At 55.4% G+C, this 24,302-nt stretch overlaps 1 protein-coding gene across 6 annotated transcripts; it reads right to left on the bottom strand.

Annotated features, from left to right (window-relative positions):
• Nucleotides 1-2,129: 2,129 nt before the first annotated feature.
• Nucleotides 2,130-18,492, bottom strand: SYT3 (synaptotagmin 3). Of its 6 annotated transcripts, none has more exons than XM_058708395.1 (11): nucleotides 18,216-18,492; nucleotides 17,309-17,439; nucleotides 15,651-15,816; nucleotides 12,055-12,580; nucleotides 9,144-9,531; nucleotides 8,697-8,915; nucleotides 6,459-6,579; nucleotides 5,575-5,746; nucleotides 5,335-5,467; nucleotides 2,856-2,924; nucleotides 2,130-2,644 (listed from the first exon to the last, which is right to left on the bottom strand). In XM_058708395.1, exons 3-10 carry the CDS (start codon nucleotides 15,799-15,801, stop codon nucleotides 2,859-2,861), a joined length of 1,776 nt encoding a protein of 591 aa, XP_058564378.1. In that variant the 5' UTR covers nucleotides 15,802-15,816; nucleotides 17,309-17,439; nucleotides 18,216-18,492; the 3' UTR covers nucleotides 2,130-2,644; nucleotides 2,856-2,858. The 6 variants fall into 6 exon arrangements, with proteins under 6 accessions (XP_058564378.1, XP_058564380.1, XP_058564381.1 ...); XM_058708397.1 differs by having other exon boundaries at nucleotides 15,651-15,821; nucleotides 18,216-18,381; XM_058708398.1 differs by lacking the exon at nucleotides 18,216-18,492 and adding an exon at nucleotides 18,083-18,169 and having other exon boundaries at nucleotides 15,651-15,821.
• Between the last annotated feature and the right edge of the window lie 5,810 nt (nucleotides 18,493-24,302).

Genomic DNA, 24,302 nt, shown 5'->3' with positions numbered 1-24,302 from the left:
ACCAGTAGAGCGTGACATTAATTTAAAACATAAGTTTCTTTGGGGGCGCCCGGTGGTTCAGTCAGTTAAGTGTCCGACCTCGACTCAGGTCATGATCTCGCAGTTCGTGGGTTCGAGCCCTGCGTCGGGCTCTGTGCTGACAGCTTAGAGCCTGCTTCAATTCTGCGTCTCCCTCTCTCTCTCTGTGCCTCCCCCACTCACGCTCTGTCTCTTAAAAATGAATAAACGTTAAAAAAAACTTGTTTTAAAGCATAAGTCTCTTTGGCATGATGGACTGTCTCCTTAGGGGAATTTTCAGGATATTTATTAAGTTAAAATTAGCTTGCAATTCTTGTAGATGCTAATAGGCTGCCCTATTTACCTTCAGGATGAACTTTACAAGTGCGATTATATCTTTATAACCCTGACATTTATTAGGGTTTGAGAAGTGCTGCTCACTCCTTGAGAGAAGAGAGTAAAATGTAGCCCTAGCTGGAGTTCAATGAAAAAAAAAAAAAATCAGTGCTGTATGTTCTCTAAAAAGCGGAGAGAGGGGGGCACCTGGGTGGCTCTCTCGGTTAAGCGTCTGACTGTGGATCTCAGCTTGGATCATGATCTCACGGTTCATGAGTTCAAGCCCCAATGTCAGGCTCTGCACTGATGGTACAGAGCCTGCGTGGGACTCTCTCTCTCTCTCTCTCTCTGCCCCTCCCCTGCTCATGCTCAAGTGCTCTCGCTCTTTCTCAAAACCAGTGATTAAACTGGAAGAAGAAAAAAAAAAAAAAAAGAAACTTATGACTTCAGGGGATGAGTTCCCAGCTGGGCAGGAAGGGATGAGGTCCTGAGGGGGTCCTGAGCCAATCCCAGCAAGGTGGGGAGGGGAGGGGGCCTCAGTCATGGGAGAGGGTGCCAACAGGAAGCTTGCCAGCTGGATTCGTGACTGGTCTGAAGTGGCCATCCAAGGCCCTAACAGGACCAGTCAGAATACTGTTCCTCAATGGTACGGAAGCAGAGAGAGAGAGAGAGAGAGAGAGAGAGAGAGAGAGAGGGAAACCAATTTTGTCTCCTCTGAAATGATCTTCTGAGGGCGATTGCAGTAGGTCCCGTTAATTTCCTGCCCAACGATCACTCCCCTCTCCGTGCTGCCTTGCTGGCAAAACCCACACAGATGGGTTTCCCAGGCTGCTTTGCAACCCGGGGTGGCCACTGCTCCCGGTTCTGGCAAATGAAAAATAAGGAGAACCTGTCTAGGGACCAACACACAAGGGGAGGGCCCTGCCACACTTCCCGCTTTATTTATTTTTTATTTTTATTTTTTAAAGTTTATTTATTTTGAGAGAGACAGAGACAGCACAAGTGGGGGATGGGGCAGAGGGAGGGAGAGAAAAAGAATCCCAAGCAGACTCCGTGCTGCCAGCGCAGAGCCCAGTGTGGGGCTTGAACTCACGAACCATGAGATCACGACCTGAGCCGAAACCAGGAGTTGGATGCTTAACGGACTGAGCCACCCAGGCGCCCCCCCACATTTCCTGTTTTGGATGCCACCGTGTGAGAACGTAATGCAAGGTACTGCCGTGGTCTGTATTCACGAAGGGAAGGCAAAACGAATCTCAGAGATGTCAACCCTGTGCCTGACGTTGCTGAGCAGCTGAACTAACACCGGGCCTGCGTGTCTTTGAAAGGTTTGTTATGTGAGCAAAAGAAATTTCTATCTTTTCAGCTCTTTCTGGTGGAATTCTGTTTTATGCAGCTGAAGCCATCACAACAGATACAGCATTATAAGCTTGGAGCTCCAAATGGCTCCAAGCTTATTACTATTGCAAAGGCTTGCCTGAGAATGAGTTCATAAGGAGCAATGCAGAGTCACTTGAACACCTTGATCTGACCATGCCTGAAGTCCTTCTGTATGCTCAGACTCACCATGTACAAAGAGCTTTCAGTTCTGCCTGTGGCTTATGGTAGTTTGGGTTGCGTTTTGTGTCTTACAATCATAAGGGTCATGGCATACGTAACATTTACAAACTAAGGCTCCAAAGAGACCAATTTAGTTGCCATAGGTCACTCGGCCAGTGAATAAAACTTTGGTCTGAACCCAGAGCCAGGATGTTCCAACCCAGCTTCCCGGTCCCAGAGAGGACAGGAGCCCCAGGTGGAGTGAGACCCACGGTGTGTGTTTATTCCGGTGTTGGTAGCAGCAGCAGTGGGGGGATCGGCCAGACGCAGGGTGTGTTGAACAGAAAGGGTAGACACAGGTGTGTGTGTGTGTCTGGGGGAATACGGAGGATCGGTCTGTTGACATTCACAGCAAGAACAAGGGTCAGGACGCCAAGTCTTGGACAAACAGCAAAGAGACAGACAGAAAGACGAAGGGTTTGGGGGGCTGGGGTCCCCCAGACATGCATGGCCCCTTGCCTGGAAGAGGAGCCCTGGGGAAGGGAAGACAGACACAGTGGAGACTGAATGCCCCCCCCCCAACCCTGAAACAGGGAGCTGGGCCCGCCTGCCTCCCACCCTCGCGCCTCGCGGGGTAGAAGGATGGGTGGGCCCAGGCGGCCCCGCACCACGCAGCTCGGACGTTATGGCTTCGAGGAGATGAATTCACAGTCCGGGCAGGAAGGGATGGGGTCCTGAGGGGGCCTGGTCCGATCCTGGGCCTAGGCCAGACCTGCAGGACCGGACAGGGAGGAGATGTCAGTGACAGCAGAGAGCAGGCCCGTGACCTGCTGTAGCTCCATCAACACTCCCAGGGACTCAGGAATCCTGGCCCATTGTCCCTCCGTCATCTGGCCCAGGATTCCAGGTTCCCAGCCCCTCCTCCCTCGGACCCAGGAGTCCGGGACTCCAACCTCCGTCCTCCCCTGGTCTGGGTTCCTTACCCCTCACTCTGAGTTCTCTTTCTCTGACAATCCTTTGCTGCCTTTTGTGAAGCTGGACAAAGTCTTTTCCTGAAATGAGGAAATCCAGAAGGTTCAGATATGGGGGAGAGAGGCAAGACAATCACTAATAAGCAACACAATAAGACATCAAACCTCCCTTTTCACTCAACTCGCCTCAGAGAAGCTGAGACCCTGTCTTGGAGCCTCTGGGGAGCCAGGGAGGGCTGTGGGCCGAGAAGGGGCAGAGTCAGTGGGGGGGGGGGGGGGGGTAGAAAGACCCTCTGGGGCCAGGCACTATGGTGCGCCACTAGCTGAAAGTCGGGGTCAGGACCTCACTCAGCCCGGATTGCACCCCTCTCTGTGCTCCCAGCATTGCCCAGCATGAGCACAGCACACAGAAGCTTCTGGAGAAGTTGGTGAAACGAGCAAGTAAACTAGGGGAAGAGTGAGCGGTGGAAGGAGAAAGGAGCTACGATCTGTCCCTCTAAATAGAGCCATGGTCTTTTCAAAACTCAGGCTTGAGCCCTGGGCTCTGCTGCTTAAAATCCCTCCTCACCCCTCAAAGAAAAGTCCAAAGCTAGGCTACAGTCAGGCCCAGGAGGAGTCCGTCCACCCTGGGTGCAAACTTTCAGCCGTGCCCAAACTCAGCAATCAAGGGAACTACTCTTGCAATGCGATATTTTGAAAAATCAAGATTAACCCAAGAAAAAAAAAAAATCCACGATGTGCAAAATATCAAATTAAAAATTTTTTTTTAATGTTTATTTATTTTTGAGAGAGAGAGACAGAGACAGAGTGTGAGCGGGGGAAGGGCAGGGAGAGAAGGAGACAGAATCTGAAGCAGGCTCCAGGCTCTGGGCTGTCAGCACAGAGCCCGACGCAGGGCTCGAACCCACGAACCGTGAGATCATGACCTGAGCCGAAGTCGGACACTTAACCGACTGAGCCACCCAGATGCCCCCAAAATATCGTATTTAAAAAAATTTTTTTTCAACGTTTTTTATTTATTTTTGGGACAGAGAGAAACAGAGCATGAACGGGGGAGGGGCAGAGAGAGAGGGAGACACAGAATCGGAAACAGGCTCCAGGCTCCGAGCCATCAGCCCAGAGCCCGACGCGGGGCTCGAACTCACGGACCGTGAGATCGTGACCTGGCTGAAGTCGGAGGCTTAACCGACTGCGCCACCCAGGCGCCCCCAAAAAAATATCGTATTTTAAACAGAGGCCGGTCTTGTGTCATATTAGAGACTGAGACGAAAGGAAAAATAAGCAGCCTTCTTTTTACATCTTTTTTATGGTTAATTTTTTTCCCCAGAAAGTTAAAATAGTTTTTAGAATGTCGAAAACAATGAAGAGGAAGTATACTGCAATGCACATCGCTTTATTATTATTATTTTTTAGTTTATTTATTTTGGAGAGAGAGAAAGCGTGAGTGGGGGAGGGGAAGAGAAAGAGGGAAAGAGAGAGAATCCCAAGCAGGCTCCAGGCACAGGGCTTGAACCCGTGAACCGTGAGATCAAGACCTGAGCTGAAGTCAGATGCTTAACTGACTGAGCCACCCAGGCACCCCAAGACTTTATTTTCTTCTTAAGAAAAAATTTGTGGGGCATCTGGGTAGCTCAGTCGGTTAAGTCTGACTCTTGATTTCAGCTCAGGTCACTATCTCAGGGTCCTGAGATCGAGCCCTGTAGCTGGCTCCACGCTGCACATGAAGCCTGCCTAAGATTCTCTTTCTCCCCCGCCTCATCTCTCTCAAAAATAAATAAAATTAATTAAAGAAAAAAAAAAGAAAGAAAAAGTTGTTGATCCCCACCCAGCACACCACAATCCACTGACTTTCAACTACAGCCTGTTTAAAACAAACTGAACCAAAACCGAGCCCCCCAAAAACCCAACCCAGCTCCCTCACTCAGTTTTTCCCTTTTATTTTGGACTTAGTATCATGGGAAATAATAGTAACAGTAGCTGACCATTTGCTGAGCCCTCAAGGAGAGGCAGACACTGAATCCTGCATTAACTCACTGAATCCCCCTATCTGTCCTAACTTTAGATGCTATTAACAACCCCAGGGGTGCCTGGGTGGCTCAGTCAGTTAAGCATTCGACTCTCATTTTTGGCTGAGGTCATGATCTCCTGGTTAGTTGAGTTCGAGCCCCTCCTCCGGCTCTGTGCTCAGAGCTCAGAGCCTGCTTGGGATTCTCTCTCTCTCTCTCTCTCTGCCCCTCCCCTGCTCATGTTCACTCTTTCTCAAAAAGAAATAAATAAACTTAAAAAAATTTATAAACAATAACAACAACCTCATTTCTCAGTAGAATTACCTGAGACACAGAGAGGTCAAGTGACTTGCCCTAAATCACACAGCTAAAGTTGGTAGAGCAGGGATTCCAACCTAGGTGGTCTAGAGTCCAACCTAGGCCGGAATGACTAGATGAGTGCATGAATGGCGTCCCGAGTGTCACTGGGAGGCCGCCCAGCTCACCTCCACCAGCTGGTGCCAGTGTTCCACGGGCTTGCGGGGGTTGGCCAGCATCTCCGCCCAGTGCTCGCGGCCGTGGGGGTCGGCGGCGTCCGGGCCCACGCGGCACACACCGATCACCTCGTTGTGCCCGATGCTGGGGGAGGGGGGGCGGGGGGGGGCGTTGAGCACTTCGGGAGGGAGGGGGCGGGCTCGGTCCCATCCCCTGGCCTCCCGCCCCCCGGCCCGGGCCATGACCCTCACCAATCATAGTCTACCACCGCGATGCTGAGCCCCACGCTCTCCACGCTCTCCGGGGCCACATCGAACACGAGCGCCTCGTTGTACGTGGGGTTCAGCGTGTTTTTCTTGATAGAGGTTTTCCGCTTCTTCAGACGCCGCCCCTCGCTGATCAGAGAGGCCTTCACGTAGGGGTCTGGGGGTGGGCATGGAGAGCCCTGAACCGACTCGACCTCCTCCCTCAGACCCCAGTCCAACCCATGGGTCTGGGTCCCCATTGCCGTCCTCCCTCAGACACAGAAGTCTAGGCCCCCAGCCCCTCATCCCTCAGACCCAGGAGTCCTCACCCCCAGCCCTTCCTCCCTCAGACCCAGGAGTCCTGCCCCCAACCCCTCCTCCCTCAGACCCAGAAGTCTGGGCCCCCAGACCCCTCTTCCCTCAGACTCAGGAATCCTAGCCCCCAACCCCTCCTCCCTCAGACCCAGGAGTCCTGCCCCCAGCCCCTCCTTCCTCAAACCCAGAAGTCTGGGTCCCCAGACCCCTCCTCCCTCAGACCCAGAAATCTAGGCCCCCAGCCCCTCCTCCCTTAGACCTGGGAGTCCAGGCCACCAGCCCCTCCTCCCTCGGACCCAGGAGTCCTGTGCCCAACCCCTCCTCCCTCAGACCCAGAAGTCTGAGCCCCCAGCCCCTCCTCCCTCAGACCCAGGAGTCTAGGCCCCCAGCCCTTCATCCCTCAGACCCAGGAGTCCAGGCCCCCAGCCCCTCCTACCTCAGACCCAGGAATCCAGAACCCCGGCTCCTCCTCCCTCAGACCCAGGAGGCCTCACCCCCAGCCCCTCCTCCCTCAGACCCAGGAGCCCGGGCCCCCAGATGCTCCTCCATTAGGTCCCAGCACCTCACGAACCCACCTGAGAAGCCAGTGAGGTCCATCGCTTTGAGGTTAGAGGCTTTGATGATGGTCACGGTGAGGCGCCCGGCGGTGGGGAGGTAGCAGAGTGAGAAGTTGAGCTCCCCGAGATCTGCCTTTTCCTGCAGTTGGGGAAAGGGGTTCAGCCGTGCCCTGCCTCAGTCTCCCCTGTCTCTGCCTCACGTTCTCTCCCATCTGGAACCTCCAGCTCTCCTCCCTGACATCCAGGACTCAGGTTGCCCACCCACTTCACAATCTGACTCTGCGAAACCTGGTAACTCCTTGGTCGCAGCTGCCTGCCACCAGCGAAGCTGGTTTGTTCTGCAGGGAGGATGGGAAGAGGCACGAGTGCAGGGAGGGAGCAGGAGAGAGAGGGAGGGAGAGAGAGAGAGCACGCACGCACAGTGAAATGTAGGCTGTGACAAGGACCAAGGCACTGAGAGCTATAGCTTGAAAGGCAGACCCAAAGAGTCCTAAAGCAAGAAAACCCAGAGAGGGGGCATAGAGACTCAGAGAGAGAAAGAGAGAGAGACAGACAGACATACAGACAGACAACAAGCGAGACGTCAGAAAGAAGAATACAGAGACCGGGAGGAGAGGGAGACAGAGACCCAGAGGAGAGAGACAGAGTCCGGGTTGGTGGGGGGGGGGGGTGGTGCCAGAGCCCCCAAGGGGCAGGAGATCCCAAGAAATGGGTATAGAGACTTGGTGGAGGGTATGGAGAGCTGGACAGAGTGAAAGAGACCCAGAATGAGGTGGGGAGAAGGGCAAAGGCCCAGAGAGAGAGACAGAGAGGGAGAGAGAGAGACAGAAACCTACCCAGAATGAGGGACAGAGATCCAAACAGTGTGTCAGACACTGAGAAGTCAGTCTTAGGGAGGGCAGGGGACACACCAGCCCTAAGTGAGGCCACAGAGGAGACAGAGACTCGCACACCCCACACAGACCTGGAACGGGGGCTGAGTTGGCCCCAGGGCCCAGGACCCGCCCTGCCCTGTCCTTCGGCGTCATCTGGGCCCCTGGCCTCCCTACCACACTGATGAGGCCCAGGTCCCTGGACCCCCCACTCCCTGCCCTTGACAGCTAACTGTGACCACCTAGACCTGGAGCCCCCGAGGACTGTGTGGGGTCCCCGGGGCCTGATCCTGAAACGAAAAAAGCCAACTGTTTAAGGAATGAAGGCACAAATAAATGAATGAAGGCCTCTGGTGATAATGAGCGGGGAGGAAAGAAGAAATGACAGACACAAGGAGACAAGGTGGAGGCAGGAGGAAGGGGACTGTAGGAAGAGCTGCGGGCACCCAATTAACTGTGTCATCATGCAGATGGTGAAACTGAGGCTCAGAGGAGGGCAGGGCCTCGAGTGTGGCCATCATCTGGACAAAGCTAGGACAGGGCTCACACCCAGTGCACACACAGCTGCCCCACATCGGCAGACAGCTGGAACGTTGTAACATGCACAGATCAGACCCGAGAGGGCCTAGGAATTGGGGGTTTGAGGCTTGGGGGTGCAGAAGGGGTCAGGACACCCAACGAGCATGTTGGAGTGACTGGATGGACAGAGGAAGTCGGCCAGTAGCGGGGGGTCGGTGCTGGGCGTTGTGGACCCTACAATCTGGTTGCCGGAGGAACTGGGGGTGTGGGGATACTGGGGACCCAGGTATGTCTGAGGCCTGGGGGGATGAGGCTACCAGGATTCAGGCGGAGACCAGAGGATGAGTTTAGATCTGGAGGTCATGGGTTTGAAACATAAAATGTTCAGAGATCAGAGGGGCTGGGGTTTCAGGAAGCCTGGGAACTGGAAAGCCAGGAGGTTGGAAGGTGAAGGAAGTCAAAAAAATACAAGCTGGGAATTCCGGGGTCAGGACGGTGGAAGGTCAGGAATTTCGAGTCAGAGGGCAAACGTCGTAGGGATCACACCATGAAGTTATGAGGAGGTGGTTGGTGGGTGTCTGTTACAATTTTCCCAGTTGTTACCATCAGATGTCAAAGGGGGAGTCAGAAGTTGGGAGGTCTGGGGTCCAGGCATGACCTCAGCATTTGATGGGGGGGGGGAGGATGGGGGTCCATGATATCAACCTCTACACTTTGCTTGCATGCTTGCAATATTTCGCAATAAAATAAATTTCAAAAGAAAAGCCTGGGTCAAGAAGTTAGAGGGTTATGAAGTCCAAGGGCAGAGAGATTGAAAACTGAGGGGTCCTGGGTCCCCAGGAAGAGGGATGCAGGGGCCACTGACCGAGCCGCCCTCCACGATGTCCCTCCATAGTGGGCGGTCGGGGGGCTGCTCAGCCAGTTCCAGGAGGTTGTCCAGCACCACTTGGCCGATCAGGTCGTGCCGTGAGAAGCGGTCGAAGTCATAGACGCTGAAGTGCAGTTTGCGCTGGGCCAGCTCGGCCAGGGGCACCGAGAACTGGAATGTCTCATTGAATACAGGGTTCAGAGTCTTCCTGTGCACCTGCAGGGGGTGGGGGAGGGGGACACCACACCCATCAGCCACTTGCAAAGGACCCAGGAGTCCAGACCCCCAAACCCCTCCTCTCTCAGACCCAGGAGTCCAGCCCCCAGCCCCTCCTCCCTCGGACCCGGGAGTCCAGACCCCCAGCCCTTCTTCCCTCAACCTCAGGAGCCAGACCCCCTCCCCCTCCTCCGTGGGACCCGGATGTCCAGGCCCCTCGCTCCGGACCTTGGTCTGGAACTTTTTCTTGCGGTCCGGCAGCAGGTAGATCTTGACGTAGGGGTCTGAGAAGCCATTGGAGTCCTTGGCCGGGAGGTCCAAGGCCTGCAGGATCCGCACCACCAGCTGGTCGGAGCCATAGAGGTACCGCAGGGCAAAACTGATGCGGCCGCAGGGCGCCCCCCCTCCGGCCTCTCCCGAGCCCGCGGCCCCGCCACCGCGCCGGCCACCGGGTCCAGTCCCCTGGTACAGCTCAGGCTTGATCTGCCCGATGAGTTTGGCTTTTTCCTCACCGCCTGGCAAGGGTAAGGGTAGGGCAGGCGGCCGCTCCTCACTGCCAGGGTCCGGTTGAGGGGTCAGGGTCTGCTGGGTGAGGGGCCGGGGTAGGGCCGGGTACCTGTGGGGGGTGGGGAAGACCAAGGTGGGGCCACTGACAAAGGTGGGGATCTTTGACAGCATCTAAAGACCCGGGAGACTCCTCCCTGCCTCTTCCCCCAACACTGCATCTGGGTGGCCACAGATCCCACCCTGGTTCACTATGACCTCGAGCCAGCCACTTGTGCTCTTTGAGCCTCAGTTTCTCCACCTGTGTTGGGGGGGGGGTGCGGGGTATCCCGGTCTCTAAACTAGCTCCAGCTAACATCTGCTTATGCACCGGCTTCCAGAAGCCTTCCCCTGACCTCAAGTGCATGACCCAGAATAACCTCTCTGGACTCCAGAGGCCCCACACAGCCCAGACCTCCTGAACCTTCTTCAAGTCTCCCCAACCTGCCTTAGCCCCAGGATCACATTTCCCACCTGACCACCGCTCCACCTGGCCTGTCCTTTCTCTCTCAAGTCCCTTCTCCACCGTTCCTAGTGTCGATGGGAAATTCTGGAAGCCCAGAGCTCCCCTCTCGGGCCCCTCTGGGCCTCTTCTCCCCTTCACACACACACACACACACACACACACACACACACACACACGCTTTCCCTGGACAGGCTCATCTGCGTCCCAGGTTTTCACACCCATCAACAGCCTTTTGTCTGCTAAATGTGTCTCCTGGGCTCCAGCCCAGTCCCGCTCCAGCCTCGGCCTCCCACCAGACCCTGCACGCCCTTCCCTGCTGGGCTCAGCGCCTTCTCCCAGACCCGCTCCTCCTCCCGGGTCCCCGCTCCTCCTCCCGGGTCTCCGTGCTCCACTGAGATCTGTAGGCCAGACGCAGGAGCCATCCTCGCCTCCCCCCAACCCCCTAAAGCCCGCCCCTCCCCTCTCCCGAACTCCCCCGTCCCCGTCCCCGTGGCCCCGGCTCATCTGCGCTGTCCCGCGTGGACCATCACCCCCGAGGTGAAGTCCGCGTGACAGGGCCCCTAGCGACGGGCAGCCCCAGATGTGCTGAGAGGCAGGCCTGGGGTGGGGGGGAGCGGGAGGCTCCAGCCTTGGAAAGGGATGTGGGGGTGGGGGTGGGGGCTCCAGCTACAGATCCCCCGCCACTCCTTGCTCCCGGGGTGACTTTGAGCAGGTCACTGACACCCTCTGAGCCTCAGTGTCTCCATGTATGTAATGGGGGAGGGGCTTCCCCAGAGACCCCAAACTACATCTCCCATGAGCCCCTGGGCCCCTGGCCAGGTCCTGGGATTAGAACACCTTCTCCCATTACTGTCTGGGGCCAAAGATGATCCTTCTGAAGGCAGTTTCCCTGGACACTGCCCCAGAGGCCTTACACTCAACAAGATCCAGATGAGCTCAAGGTCTCCCTCACACCCACTCCTCTTCCTAGATCCTCTGATCTGACACCCACCCAATCACCAGGCCAGGATGGGTGCTGTTAGCACCTGTCCCCACCCCTCCTACCCCACAGCCATCCGCCCCGAGTCTCATCTCTCCTGCCCCCTGACCTTGCCCTTTCCTCCCCGTGCCCACAATCTCAGCTCAACCTCCTCCTCTCCTGCCTGGACTACTGGCCTCCAGTCTGTCCCTCTAGTCCACCCTTATGTGGCCCCAGAGAGGTCTTTCTACACCCCAACTGGCCCTGCCCCTCCTGCTCACAGGACAGAGTCCCCACCCCTCAGCCAGGCGTTCGAGGCCCCCCGAATGCCCTGTGTGGTCTGGCCCCACCCACAGCCACAGCCACATCTCCTCGGCTTCCTTTTCGCACATGTACTCGCAGGCCATAGTGACTGCTGGCAGTTCCCACAATGCACTGTGACCTCCTTCCTCTCTAGCCTTTGCACTGGCCGCTCTCTCCTCCTGGAATGCCCGGCTCACACCCCTACCTCTGGGTAGGTGCCTGGCTAACTCTTCCTCACTCTGTAGGTCTCAGCCATCTCTGGAAGGCCCCAGCCCCCTCCCAGACGGGATCAGCGACTCCTTGGACTCCCACAGCTAAAGTGGCCCCCTAAGCCACTTTCCTGCAGCACTGGCCCGGCTGGGCTGGGCTGGCCTCTCTGGGGACCCACTTGCCCCGGACTGTACGTGGCATGACGGCAGGGTCTGGCTGCCACGCTCACTTCTGTTTTTCCAACACCCAGCTCAGGTCTAGTTCATATTAGGTGCTCAGTGACATGCTCAGACGGATAGCGATCAGACGGATCCCAAGTCCCACCACCAATCCTGGCTTAGGGTGAAAGACACGAGTCGCTTTGTGTCTCAGGGCCTCGGGGGTCTAATCTTCATTCTGCAGTCCTGTGCTCGCTGAATCTGAGAGTCCAGGTCTCTAGGCTCCCCCTCCCTCAGACCCTGGAGTCGGGGCCCTAGCCTCTTCTCTCCCTGGGACCCAGGAGTCTACGCCCCCCAGCCCCTTCCTGCCCCAGGACTCAGGACTCTGGACCTCTAGGCCTCTGGGCCTCTTGCAGGGCTCAGGAGAACCGTATCTGGGGAAGAGACACAGAGGAGGAACAGAAGTTCCGAGTGGACCCCCAGCCCAGTAGCCTGTCTCACCTGGTGGTGGGTGCCAGGCTTGTGACCTGCTGATGCGACTGGGCACTGGGCAGGCCCCCACCACTGGGGGGCAGCAGGAGCAGCCCAGAGCCCGCACCTCCCTCAGAGGGCAGTTCAGGAGATGTCTGGCTCGGTTTGACCCCAGCGGCCACTGCAGCTGCCGCAGCCTCTGGATACGAGTCCATGTCCAAGTACGAGGGCTCAGGGGGGTCAGAGCCCCCTAGGCTGCCTGGCTCCAGCAGCTCAGCGAAGGGCGGATGGTGGGCGGTGTGGGCGTGGTGGTGTGGACCCCCCAGCAGAGGATGGCCACCCAGGCCGGCCCCCAGGTGGGGCCCGCCACCGCCCACCAGGCCTGCCAGCCCGACCCCAGGGCCTAGGTCTTTGCGCAGGGGGCCCCCGCCCACCGCTGAGCCTCCCTTGTCCCGCCAGGGCACCCAGCACAATTTCCAGGACACGAAGAGGGAGACGCCCAGAAGGACAATGCCACAGAATGTCACGATGACCGACAGCAGGCTCACGGAGATGTCTGGAGAGAGTGAGGACAAAGGTCAGGGGTCAGGGTGGGGTCAGAGCTTATCCTCCCACTGCTGTCCCCAAAGAGCTAACCTTTAGCATTCGCCATGCATTGTCCTAGGCACCTGACGTCCGTTTACTTCAACTCCCCGGCCCCACAGGCTGGGTATCTCTATATAACCGTTTTAAAGATGAGGAAACCGAGGCACAGAGAGGTGGAGCGACTTGAATAACGCTGCGCAAGCAGTCAAGGACAGATCTGGGATTTGAAAGCGCGGTCTGTCCTCGGAGCTGATTCTGAATCACTAGCCCGTGCTGCCTCTCCAGAAGAGGACACACCCAACGTCCCCCCAAATGCTCGGAGATGACCAAGGAGAGAGGAGCCGGCGTAACTCCTCCCACGACAAGAGTTCAAATCTGTGTTTGCCGCGTGGCCCCGGGAGCATATCTTAAGCACTCTGAGCCCCACGTTCCCCGTTTGCCAAATAGGAAGTCCTGCCTCTTACGGTGGAGGTAAAAGGGACCCATCGCTGAGATGTCTACTGAGTGGTTACTATGTCCCAGACGCCTAAGTGCTATATTGGCATTGGTTTACTCGTGCCTGACAGGCACCCTGGGAGCTTGGCAACCTTATTAACACCTGCTTTCCACAAAAGGAAACTGAGGTCAATGGACCCAAAGTCTCCTGTGCAGAGTCCCCACAGGTCAGCGCTGGAGTCAGACCTTGACCCCGGAGCGCCTGGCTCCAGAGCTGTCACGCTTCACTATTTCCCAAGAAATGGTATTTGGGACGCGGGTTATTATTCGACTGACAAATATTGTTACGTTTGGTGATACCGCTGCCGCCGTGTGTAAGCCAGCATCAGCAGCCGCCACGGCTAACGCCTTGCAAATGCTTCCTGTGTGCTGATGTGCCTTTCAGAGAAACCCAGGGAACAGCCTAGTTCTCGAGCCAGAGGTTCCTGGGTCATTCAGGAAGTGGTGCCAGGAGTAGGGCTCCTCCAGGGAACGTGAATCTGTTTTGGGATTGACTCCTGGGTCTCAGCGAGGGAGAACACAGGGGTATTTCGTGCACCGTGCGGACTCTAGATTATGGCGGGTGGGGAGAAGCTATTGGCTAAGCTATTGGCAGCGAGGACAGCTGAGTGGACTGGCTGTGTCCTGTCCCTGCAGGGGACGCCGGGTGGTGAGGGGATGCCCTCCCGTCCCGAACTGACCAGGGCATCTAAGTCAGCAGTCTGTGGTGTGAATCCGCACGGCGCTGCGATCGATCCCATTTTACAGACGAGGACGAGGAGGCTCTGAGAGACAGGAAGTGACCCTGTGGGGCCATACGACTGGCGATGGCCAAACTCTGAAATTCCTACTCCCCTCCGCCCTTTAGGGTGTTCCTTTCCAAGTGACCAACATCTGCTTAGAGTTCTGGGAACCTGCTAAAAACCAAAGCAAGGGCTTGCCAGCCTCCTGAGCCCGGGAAGAATGGAGGAAAGGGGGCCGTTTGGGAGGACAAGGTGGAGACGAGGAGAGAAGAAACGAAGAGCTGCTTGCCTCTACCATTAGCCTGACCCAGACCCTCTCCAAGTCAAAACATCGATCCTCTAAACTCTGACAGATTTCTCACTTCTGTCCGCCTGGTCTGGGGAGCCATTTGGGCTTGGCAAGGTGATGTACCTGTGCAGTAAAAGATCAACCTTGCCCAAGGAAATGTTTGGCCCTGGATCGGCTCCTGGGAAGGAACTGCTAAGTCCTTGAACTTCCTCCCTGAAAGTGTTTTTGTTTACCTGTGGAACCATGGGCCCTGCCACATGGTCCGCAGCGTGATTGACGCTGGGGGACTAGGACGTGCCGTATCAGCTCGGCCCCTGGAGGGGCCGGAGGTGAAGGTCAGCCACACGGGCGGTCAGCCACGTCTACGTGACCGAGACTGGAAGCTCACGCCTGGTCTCTCCTGGACCCTACTCTCTGTGTCTTTCCCTTCGCAGAATTTCATCCCTATCCTTTTGCCGGATAAAGCGTACCCAGGAGTAGAACAGCATTTCTGTGAGTCCTTCTAGGGAATCATAGAAACAGAGGGTGGGCTTGGGGACCCCCAAATTGCCACAGTGTACTAGACTTCCTGGGGTCAAATCTGGCTCTTCTGCTTACAGGCTGTGAGACTCTGAGCACAAACTGGCAGCTCTCTGGACCTCATTCCTCATCACTGTCCCTGGACATCTGGCGCGCGAGGCGTCGAGCTCCGCCCTGCACTCGGCAAGTGTGGCTCTAGGTATAACTTCTACACGCATGCTTCCTCAGGGTCCCTCAGGGCCACTCATGATATTTCCTGGTGTTCAGAACCCTGCCGCTTCCTAGCTGGGTGACCTTGGGCAAGTCACTTCACCCTTCTGAGTCTCCCCTCCGCCATCGAAAATGAGGATTCTGTGTACCGCAAAGGGGCGTTGTGGGTGGTTGATGAACAATGCAAAGGACCTTGCGTACTGCCTGGGACACGGTCGGTGCTCAGTAAGTACATCCCGGCATTTATTGAATGACCACTGTGTGCCCAGCTTGTTCTAAGCGCTTCACATGTGTTACATCACTTGAGTCACTCAGCCGCCCCATGAGGTAGTCACTTTTATTATCCCCATTTTCAGGAGGAAACGGAGGCACAGAAAAAGAGCTACTTGCCTAAAGCCATCCATTAGTAAGTAGCCGGGGGTGGGGCATGGGGGGGGGGGGTGGGGAGTGGGATTTGAATGCAGGCAAGTCAGACAGGCTGACTCAAAAGCCTGAGCTTTTAAGTACTATGCAAGATACACAACAGATATGTGAAAGGGACATGTATGTGGCTGGGGTGGGGGGCAGTGGGCAGGAGGCTCACAGGACCAAACACAAAAAGGTCAGGAATCAAATGGCCCACCTAGTTCCTTCTCCTTAGATCAAAGGTGTGGGGACCAGCAGCAAGCAGGATGGAGGCAAGACCCTAAGAGGGACTGGCCAGGGCCGCATAGAGAACAGAAAGCTGAACGAGTCTGCTCTGAATCTCTGAAAATATTGACTGTAGCAGAGACAGGGGGCTGGCCGAGACAGCTGGGGGTGCTGACCTGCATCTGGGCCCCGGGGATAGCCTCGAATTCGCAGGTCGTTGAACTCCTGGCACCTGTCACTGGTGTCGGCATCTCGGACCCGCGCACAGAGGTCCGAGACCAGGATGAGTGCCCGCCGGCAGAGGTCATCCTCGTAGTCTCCTGACATGGTGGCCGGTGGGTTCTGTGCTTGGAAGGGGCCGGACGAGGGTGCAGATGAGAGATGAGATTGAGAGAGGGATGGATAAAGGATAAAAAGGGAAAGAGAGAAAGGGAAGGACAGATGAGGGGACAGAGATTGGGGCCAGGTGGATCAGGGGAGGTGGATTGGGGAGGGATAGACGATGAGAAAGAAATCCGGGGCCGATAGACAGGACTGAAATTCGGGGTGCAGGCAAGAAGACAGTAACGGATTGGACAACCAAGGGGGCAGAGATCAGCGTGAATGGACAGGAGGAAAGAGAACAGGGACAAATGGACAAGGAGGAAGAGACTAGGGAGGCCAGTCAAGGGGCAGAGATTAAGGACAGATAAAGAGACAGAGATTAGGGGTGCCCAGACAAAGGGACAGAATTTAGGCGTGGGCAGACGAGGGGACAGCCATTCTTCGTTCATGCATTCGACGAATATTCATTGAGCACCAACTACATGCCAGGCACTGTGCCAGATGCTGCAGAGCCAGCAGAGCACGCGCCCCACACAGTCCCCGACTTCCTGGTGTTACAATCCAGTGAGAGGAGACAGGGAGTAAGCAAGTCAACAAACACCACATAAACAAACAAGACGTGCTCACACCGTGAGAAGTGCTCTAAAAGAAACAGAGGAAATATCACAAAGGGACTAGGAAGTGGGCAGCTGGGGGGTTCTCTGTGGCCACCGGCAGTGGGTGGTGGGGCTGGCGTGGGGTAAAGCATCCAGAGCAGCAGGAACAGCATGAGCAGGGGCCTGGCCGGTTCAAGGAACGAGAAACAGGCCAGGTCCAGGTAGAAAGGGACAAGACCGAGAGAAAGGGAGGGTTGGGGTTAGAGAGAGAAGAGATGGTTGTGTGCGGTGGCGGCTGGGGTGGGATGGGAGGTGCAGGATGCAGAGATAGGGACCAAGTTGAGGGAGGGAGAGAGAAGGGGAAGGGAGACAGAGATAATGGGAAGGGCAAACTGGGGCCCAGAACGGAGGGACAGATGCACAGACACAGGGAAAGTCAAGGACTGCGATTTGGGATGGACCAGCCATAAAGAATGGACTAGTGTGTAATTTATGGGAGTGCAAGAGATGGGCGGACAGAGGGACAGTTAGAAGCGCCAGGACAGAAATATCTTTGAAAGAGAAACAGTGGTTGGCAGAACGGATGGGGTGCAGGAATAAAGGACAGACTGACAGGCGATGGCCAGAGATCACAGATGGGCGAGGATACAAAGGAGGGCTGGGCAGACAGACATGGGTGCAGAAGGAAGGTTGGATGGGGGTGGGGGCATAAGAGACAGGGGACCGGGAGAAAGAGGTGCATGTGGGGCGAAGGGGAATTCGCCACACATGGTCTGGAGGCAGACATCAGAGATGGGCTGGAAGGAGAGTGCAGGGGGAAATTAGGGACGGGCAGACCAGAGCTCACGGATGGACAGGTGTCGTGGGGGTGTTGCAGAAGGCCAGGACTCCGAGACAGACATGGTCAGACTCACCTGCGCTTATCCCTGCCGTGTTCTGGGTGGCAGCCGAGGCGGCGGCTGGCGGCAGCCCATGGGGGTTGTAGGGCGGACAAGGGGCTGCGGACCCGTCCCCACGCGCCAGGTGGTGGGAGGAGGAGCCGGATCTGGGGGCCGTGGCCAGGAGAAAAAGCTCAGTTCGAGCCTCACGTCTCGTCCTCCTCGGACCGGCTGCTCGACCCCAGGCGACCCCCGGGAGGTCCAGCCACCCCCTCCCACCTCCGGGGCCCCAGCTCCCGTTGAGCTTAGAGACTACAATTCCCGACAGGCCTCGCGCTACCGCGGCTAAAGACTTCACAGACCCGGCGCTGTATGGGCTGCTGGGAATTGAAGTCCTTCATGCTTCTCCCGGCTGCAGAGAGGATGGGAATTTTTTTCGGAGGTGGGGGGGGGGGGGGTGGGTATGAGATGCCGGGGTCCCAAGGCGCTGCAGGGGGGAGGAATGATGTCCTGGACCCCGAGAGGCCGCGGAGTCCTAAGTCCTCAAGGGCCATGGAGTGGGTAAGCGATCCCCACCTCCGGAGGATCGGTGGGTGAGGTTGGGGTACACCTGGGTGTTTCGGGACCCCCCTTTCTAGGGCCACGTGCCCCTCCCCCGGGGCGGCCAGCAAGCGCTGCGGCACCCGCACTCGCGGGGAGGAGATCCGCGCGCCTCTGCACCTACCCCCGCCCCTACGCGCTGGGGCCTCCCCCCAGGATCGGCCTGGGGCGGGGGCTGGGGCAGGGGGGAGGGGGGAGGAGCGGACTCACCCGGAGCCGCCGCCGCCGCCGCCGCCGCCGCAGCCCCGCGCGCCCGCCGCGGTGCCCGCTCGACTCCTCCCCCCGCCCCTGGCGCAGGTCCGCGGCTCCTCCCCTTGCACCCCCTCCTTCCTCCCCTCCGAACCTGCGGCTTGAGAGCAGAAATCGCGCGGCCGCAGCGAGGAAGGAGGGAGGTTTCCCAGGACCGAGGCGTCCGAGACCCAGCTCTCTTACACAGCGGAAGATCCAGCTGTCTGGGATCGTGACCCTCTGCGCCCCAGGATCTAGGGGTCCAGGCCCCCCAGCCCCTCTTCTCTCAGCTGGAAAAATCTGGGACCCCAGTCACTTCTCCCAGAACCCAGGGTAATGACTTCCCACGCCCCCTCCATTCTCAGATCCAGGAATCCACTCCTCCCCTGGCCCTTCCTTCACAGGACCCGGGACTTGGAGTCCTCCCATCTGGGGAGTTCTGGAGGCTGGCGGTGGGAGGGGAGGCGGAGCCTCAGAGTTAGCGGGTGTGGAGAATCTCAGCCCGGTGTGAGGTCCTAGCAGGGACCTGGGTTTGGATCCCTGCCTGGGCCGGCTCCTGCCTTTGTGCCCTCGCGCTCTTTTCTCTGAGGTCGTTTCCTCATCACAAAAAAATACAGAGACAATAAAACTGTCCCCTAAGGGATCCAGACGTTTGAAAAAACCAGGCAACGTAGATAAAGCCTTGGCACCGAATAGGTGATGAATCTTGCTCAAAAGCACCAAGTAATTGTTACTGCCATATTAATAGCGGTTAATGATAATTGCCACTGCGACTGAGCTAAGTGCTTTGAAAGCGCTTCCTTGTTTAATCTTCACTGGCCCTGTTAGGTGGGTGCAATTATGCTATCCCCATTTCACAGAGGAGGAAACTGAGGTCCGTAGAGGTTTAAATCCCTTGGAGAAGGTCCAGAGCCACATAGTCACAGGCAGCAGCCGGCAGGGGTGGCTGGGATGAGCCACAGGCTTCCTTAGTGCTGCCTCCCCTACTCCCAGTGACACTCATAGAAATATAATCTCTTGGGTAAAAAAATATTTTGGGGGCTTCCAGGTGGCTCAGTCGTTGAGCGTCTGACTTGGGCTCAGGTTATGTTCTCAGAGTTTGTGGTTCCAGCTTTCACATTGTGGGCTGTGCTGACAGGGCGGAGCCTGCTTCTGATCCTGTCTCTCCCTCTCTCTGCCCCTCCTGCGAGCTCTCTCTCTGTCTCTGTCTCTCTCTCTGTGTCTCTCTCTCTCTCTCGTTCAAAAATAAATGAATTAACTTAAAAAAAGAGGGGCAAATTTTCCAATTCTGCTCAGCCTTGTTTAAAAAACATTTTTCTTCTTCTGCCAAGGCAACTCTAAGACAAGTTCCCTAGAGCCTTCCTTTAACTAGATCCCACCCCCTCCCCACCTATTGCTACCTATGTATACATTTGCAGTTACTGTCACCCTGTAGAATCCCCCAGGAGTGCCTCCCTGGTGCACCTTGAATCCTATCCTCGGTGCTTCTTCGTTCTCCCCGATAGACCTGCATTTGCACCCAGGGAAGCTGGCATAGGGGCGCATGCCCAGATGTGTGCACACAGACCCCACATGGCAGTCCATGAGCCCACTCACAACTAGACCTTCGCACCCAGCTGGCCTGCCCAGAGTCCACAGGCAGCCCTGTTCTGGAAGAGATACACAGAAGGAAGTGTGCAGCAATGCATACACCCAGAGATGTCTACACACGTGGGCTTGCCAGACTTCTGGGACACGTTTCCAGAGAGACATCGACTCATAGACTGGCAGCTGTGGTGTCCCGGTTGTGCCTGTGGTTTGGGACATGGCAGGGCCAGGGTTCAAATCCAAGTTCTGCTCTCAATATTGCCTGTGAATTGCTTATATTCTCAGTGCCTCAGTTTCCCCATCTGTAAACGAGGGTAGTTTTTAAAAAACCCAGATTCCACGTCATTAAGTTATTTTGAGGATTAAATTCAATTCACATGAGATGCTAAAAAAAAAAAAAAACGGGGGGCACCTGGGTGGCTCAGTCGGTTAAGCGTCCGACTTCTGCTCAGGTCATGATCTCGTGGTCCGTGAGTTTGAGCCCCGCATCGGGCTCTGTGCTGACAGCTCAGAGCCTGGAGCCTGTTTCGAATTCTGTGTCTCCCTCTCTCTCTGCCCCTCCCCTGTTCATGTTCTGTCTCTCTCTGTCTCAAAAATAAATAAATGTTAAAAAAAAATTAAAAAAAAACAAATAAAAAAAAGGTTCCTGTTTAGTATTGTCATAATTAATACTTATATGCATTTGCTCATATACTTTTTATTTCTTTATTTTTTACCTATTTATTTTATTTATTTATTTTTAATTATTTTTGTAAATATGAAACTTACTGTCAAATTGGTTTCCATACAACACCCAGTGCTCATCCCAACTTTTTTTTACCTTTTTAATGTTTATTTTTGAGAGGCAGAGAGTGAGTGGAGGAGGGGCAGAGAGAGAGGGAGACACAGAATCCAGAACAGGCTCCAGGCTCCGAGCTGTCAGCACAGAGCCCGACACGGGGCTTGAACTCACGGACCGTGAGATCATGACCCTGAGCTTAAGTTGGATGCTTACCCGACTGAGCCACCCAGGCGCTCCTCTTTAATTCTTTAAAGTAAACTCTACACCCAGCACGGGGCTTGCTACTCATGTGGCAGAGATCAAGAGTCACATGCTCTCCCAACTGAGCCACCCAGGCACCCCTTACATTCTTTATAACTGCATTTGACAAGCGAGGAAATTGAGGCTCAGAGAAGGGAAATGCCCTGCCTGAGGTCACACAGCTGGGAAGTGTCAGTATTGAGATTCAAAACCCACGTGGGTCTGAATCTAGACCCTCGCCCTCCACCATGACGCCACTACGATGTTTGCATCCAGGAAGTGTGAGGACCTTGCCTGTTGTAGCCCCTGGGAGTGTGGAATTGCACAGAGTGCTGGACAGGGAACCGGGAGACAGAGTCCTCCGTGTTCATTTAATCCCATCCACGCAGCCATTTGTGAAACACTTACTGTGCCAGACCCTGCTCTAGGCACCAGGGATCCAGCTAGGAGCAAAGCACACAAAACCCCCAGCCTTGGGAAGGCCCAGGGTCTAGTGGAGGAGACAGATAATCACCAGAGAACTATCTGTATGTATTCGAGTCAATGTGTGTCCAAGAAGGAGGTCATGGAAGGCCTCCCCGAGGAAGTGACCAAGTGACTTTTTTTTGTTTGTTTGTTTTTTAATATATGAAATTTACTGTCAAATTGGTTTTCATACAACACCCAGTGCTCATCCCAAAAGGTGCCCTCCTCAATACCCATCCCCCACCCTCCCCTCCCTCCCACCCCCATCAACCCTCAGTTCTCAGTTTTTAAGAGTCTCTTATGCTTTGGCTCTCTCCCACTCTAACCTCTTTTTTTTTTTTTCCTTCCCCTCCCCCATGGGTTTCTGTTAAGTTTCTCAGGATCCACATAAGAGTGAAACCATATGGTATCTGTCTTTCTCTGTATGCCTTATTTCACCAAGTGACGTTTGAACTGAGCTCTGAAGGGTGAGTAGGTATACACCGGGTGAAGATGGGGAAGAGATGGGGAAATACTCCAGTGGGCAGGACCGTCCCATGCAGGGTCCCGGGCAGGAGGGAGTTTGGCTCACGGAGGACTGCCAAACACCTAAGCTCTAGGAGGCGGGTAGCACTTTCTTTTGTTTATTGTCGCATCCCTCCTGCTTGACACGTTGTCTGGCACACCGTAAGCAGCCAATAAATATTGACTGTTTGAATGGAGGAGTGAACAAGTTCAAGAGCAAGTACAGGAATGTATGTGTGGACGGACGGACGGACGGACGGACAGACGGACGGATGGATGAGTGGTGGGCTGGAGGATGCATCTATGTGGGTGGGTGGATGAAATGATAGTTGGATGGGTGAATGAATGATTCAACGGATGGATGGATGGGTGGATGGATGAGTCAACGGATGAATTTGTATCAATCCCTACGGATTCACACACAAATGTTCCCAGAGACACGCACACATGTGTGTAAACAAAGGTTCACCTCTTCTCCTGGTGCTGACCCCGGAGAGGACAAACACGGAGAAGTTGGCCACGCTGGCCAGGGCCTGTATGGATGAGGACGCAGGGAGGCAAACCCTCTGACCAGGGCTACAGACGGGCCCCACCCCCACTGCGGCACTGACATAATTTCTGGAATAGGAAGAAAATGCCGATTCAGGGATTTTTGTCCCAGGCTGGGAGCCAGGCCAGGGAGTGGGACAGGAGTAGCCCAAGAAGGACGAGGTGAGTGGTAGAGGGAGGCATGTGCGGCTAAGACAGACAAAGGGGACAGAGAGATAGAGAGATAACAGAGAAGCAGAGATAGGGCAATGGAGACAGAGACAGAGACACTCAGAAAGCTGCAGAGACGCAGAGAATAAGAGATGAACGCAGAAAGAGACACACGACGTAGAAATTCAAATTCAGACACAGGGCGAGATGAGGCAGGGTTCCAGAGACAAAAGAGGGAGAGAGAGACAGAGAGAGACAGAGAAATGGAGACACAGGGAGACGGAAACATACAGACCCAGATGCTCGAGGGGAGAGAGACAGAAACAGAGACACAGACATGGAATGACACCCAAAGAGGGCAGAAAGAGAGCTTCAGAAGAGGCAGCTAAAACTAGGCTCAGAGAGGGCAAGGCATTTGCCCAAGGTTGCACAGTCTGGACGTAGCATTTGACGCTGGGTCTGTTTGACTCGAGTCCATTCCATGTTCTCTTCTTCACCCTATGTCGCCTCATGAGGACCAAAAGGCACACAGGCAAGTGGGGTTGAGACTGCTGAGCATGGGTCACAGCGATAGGAACAGTCATTCATTTACCCACTCAACGCATCCCAGCTGGGGTGACACTGGAGAGTCAGAGATAAATTAGGAGCTTCTGGTCTACCAGGATAGGTAGACCCCGCTCTGGAGTGACAGGGAAGAACATTCCAGGCAGAAGGCACGGGAGGTGGAGAGTGAAAACAGGACCAAGGCGGGAAGGATTGGAGAGTGTTTGGAGGGGTGAGGTGGGAGAGGAGGGTGGGACCAGACGGTGCAGATCTCACATGCTCATTGTCTGGGGGCACTGGGGAGCCATGGGAGGGCTGCAAGCTGGGGAGGGGCAGGTCAGCTCAGGGAGCAGAAAGACCCGTGTGGAACCCTTTGGGAAGGAATGAGGAGGGGGAGGGCAAGGGTCCAGGCAGGAGAAGACGAAGCCTGCGGGTCAGAACCGTGGGAATGGAGAGGAGAGGAAGCAAGAGAGAGAGTCCGCAGGCAGGAGAGCTAGAGCTCGAGGGGCTGTGGGGGATTTTGTGCCTGTTGTCATGGGAATGAAAGATGTCTCCTGTCCTATAGGGATGGGGCTGGCTGCCAGAAATGGAGAAAGACAGCCTGATGGGAGATAAAGACATCAGGGTGACTAAAGGGAGTCAGGGCCACAGAGGAACGGGAACTGAGTCTCTTTAAGCGAGGATTGTTTTCTTTTTTAATTTTTTAAAATGTTTATTCATTTTTTGAGAGAGAGAGAGAGAGAGAGAGAGAGCATGTGCGGGGGAGGGGAAGAGAGAGAGGGAGACACAGAATCTGAAGCAGGCTCCAGGCTCTGAGCTGTCAGCACAGAGCCTGACGCAGGGTTCGAACCCATGAAGTGTGAGATGATGATCTGACCCAAAGTTGAATGCTTCACCGACAGAGCCACCCAGGCGCCCCTAAGTGAGGAATGTTTTAACTGGCAATGACAGAGACTCAAAGGACTTCAGCATAACAGGGAATTAATTGAGTGGATGACAGCTTCAGCCATGGCTGGATCCAGGTTTCCCAATCACCATCATCAGGAATCTGTCTGCATCTTTGGTTTCTGCTTTCCTCGCCAGGCACGTTCTCTCCCCGTAAGGTGATGTGATAGCCCCCGGCAGCTCCAACCTCGACTCTGACCAGCCTGGCAACCGTGCTGGAAAAAGAAAGATCCTCTTGTATCCAGCAAAAGTCCAGGGGTTGACTCTGCATTCTAGATTGATTTTTAAGCTCGCCCCTGAAGAAATCACTGAGAAAATCAAGGTGCCACTAGGCTAGAAAGCAGAGAATCTATGCGTATCAGGCAGGAATAATGGGCATTCAAGGCAGAGACCATCTGGGAGTGGAGAGCAGAGGACTAGAGATACAGGTAACAGAGA

The sequence above is a fragment of the Neofelis nebulosa genome, chromosome 17, assembly GCF_028018385.1.
Source record: "Neofelis nebulosa isolate mNeoNeb1 chromosome 17, mNeoNeb1.pri, whole genome shotgun sequence".
Taxonomy (NCBI): Eukaryota; Metazoa; Chordata; class Mammalia; order Carnivora; family Felidae; genus Neofelis; species Neofelis nebulosa.
This window is presented reverse-complemented; position numbering and strand designations above follow the sequence as displayed.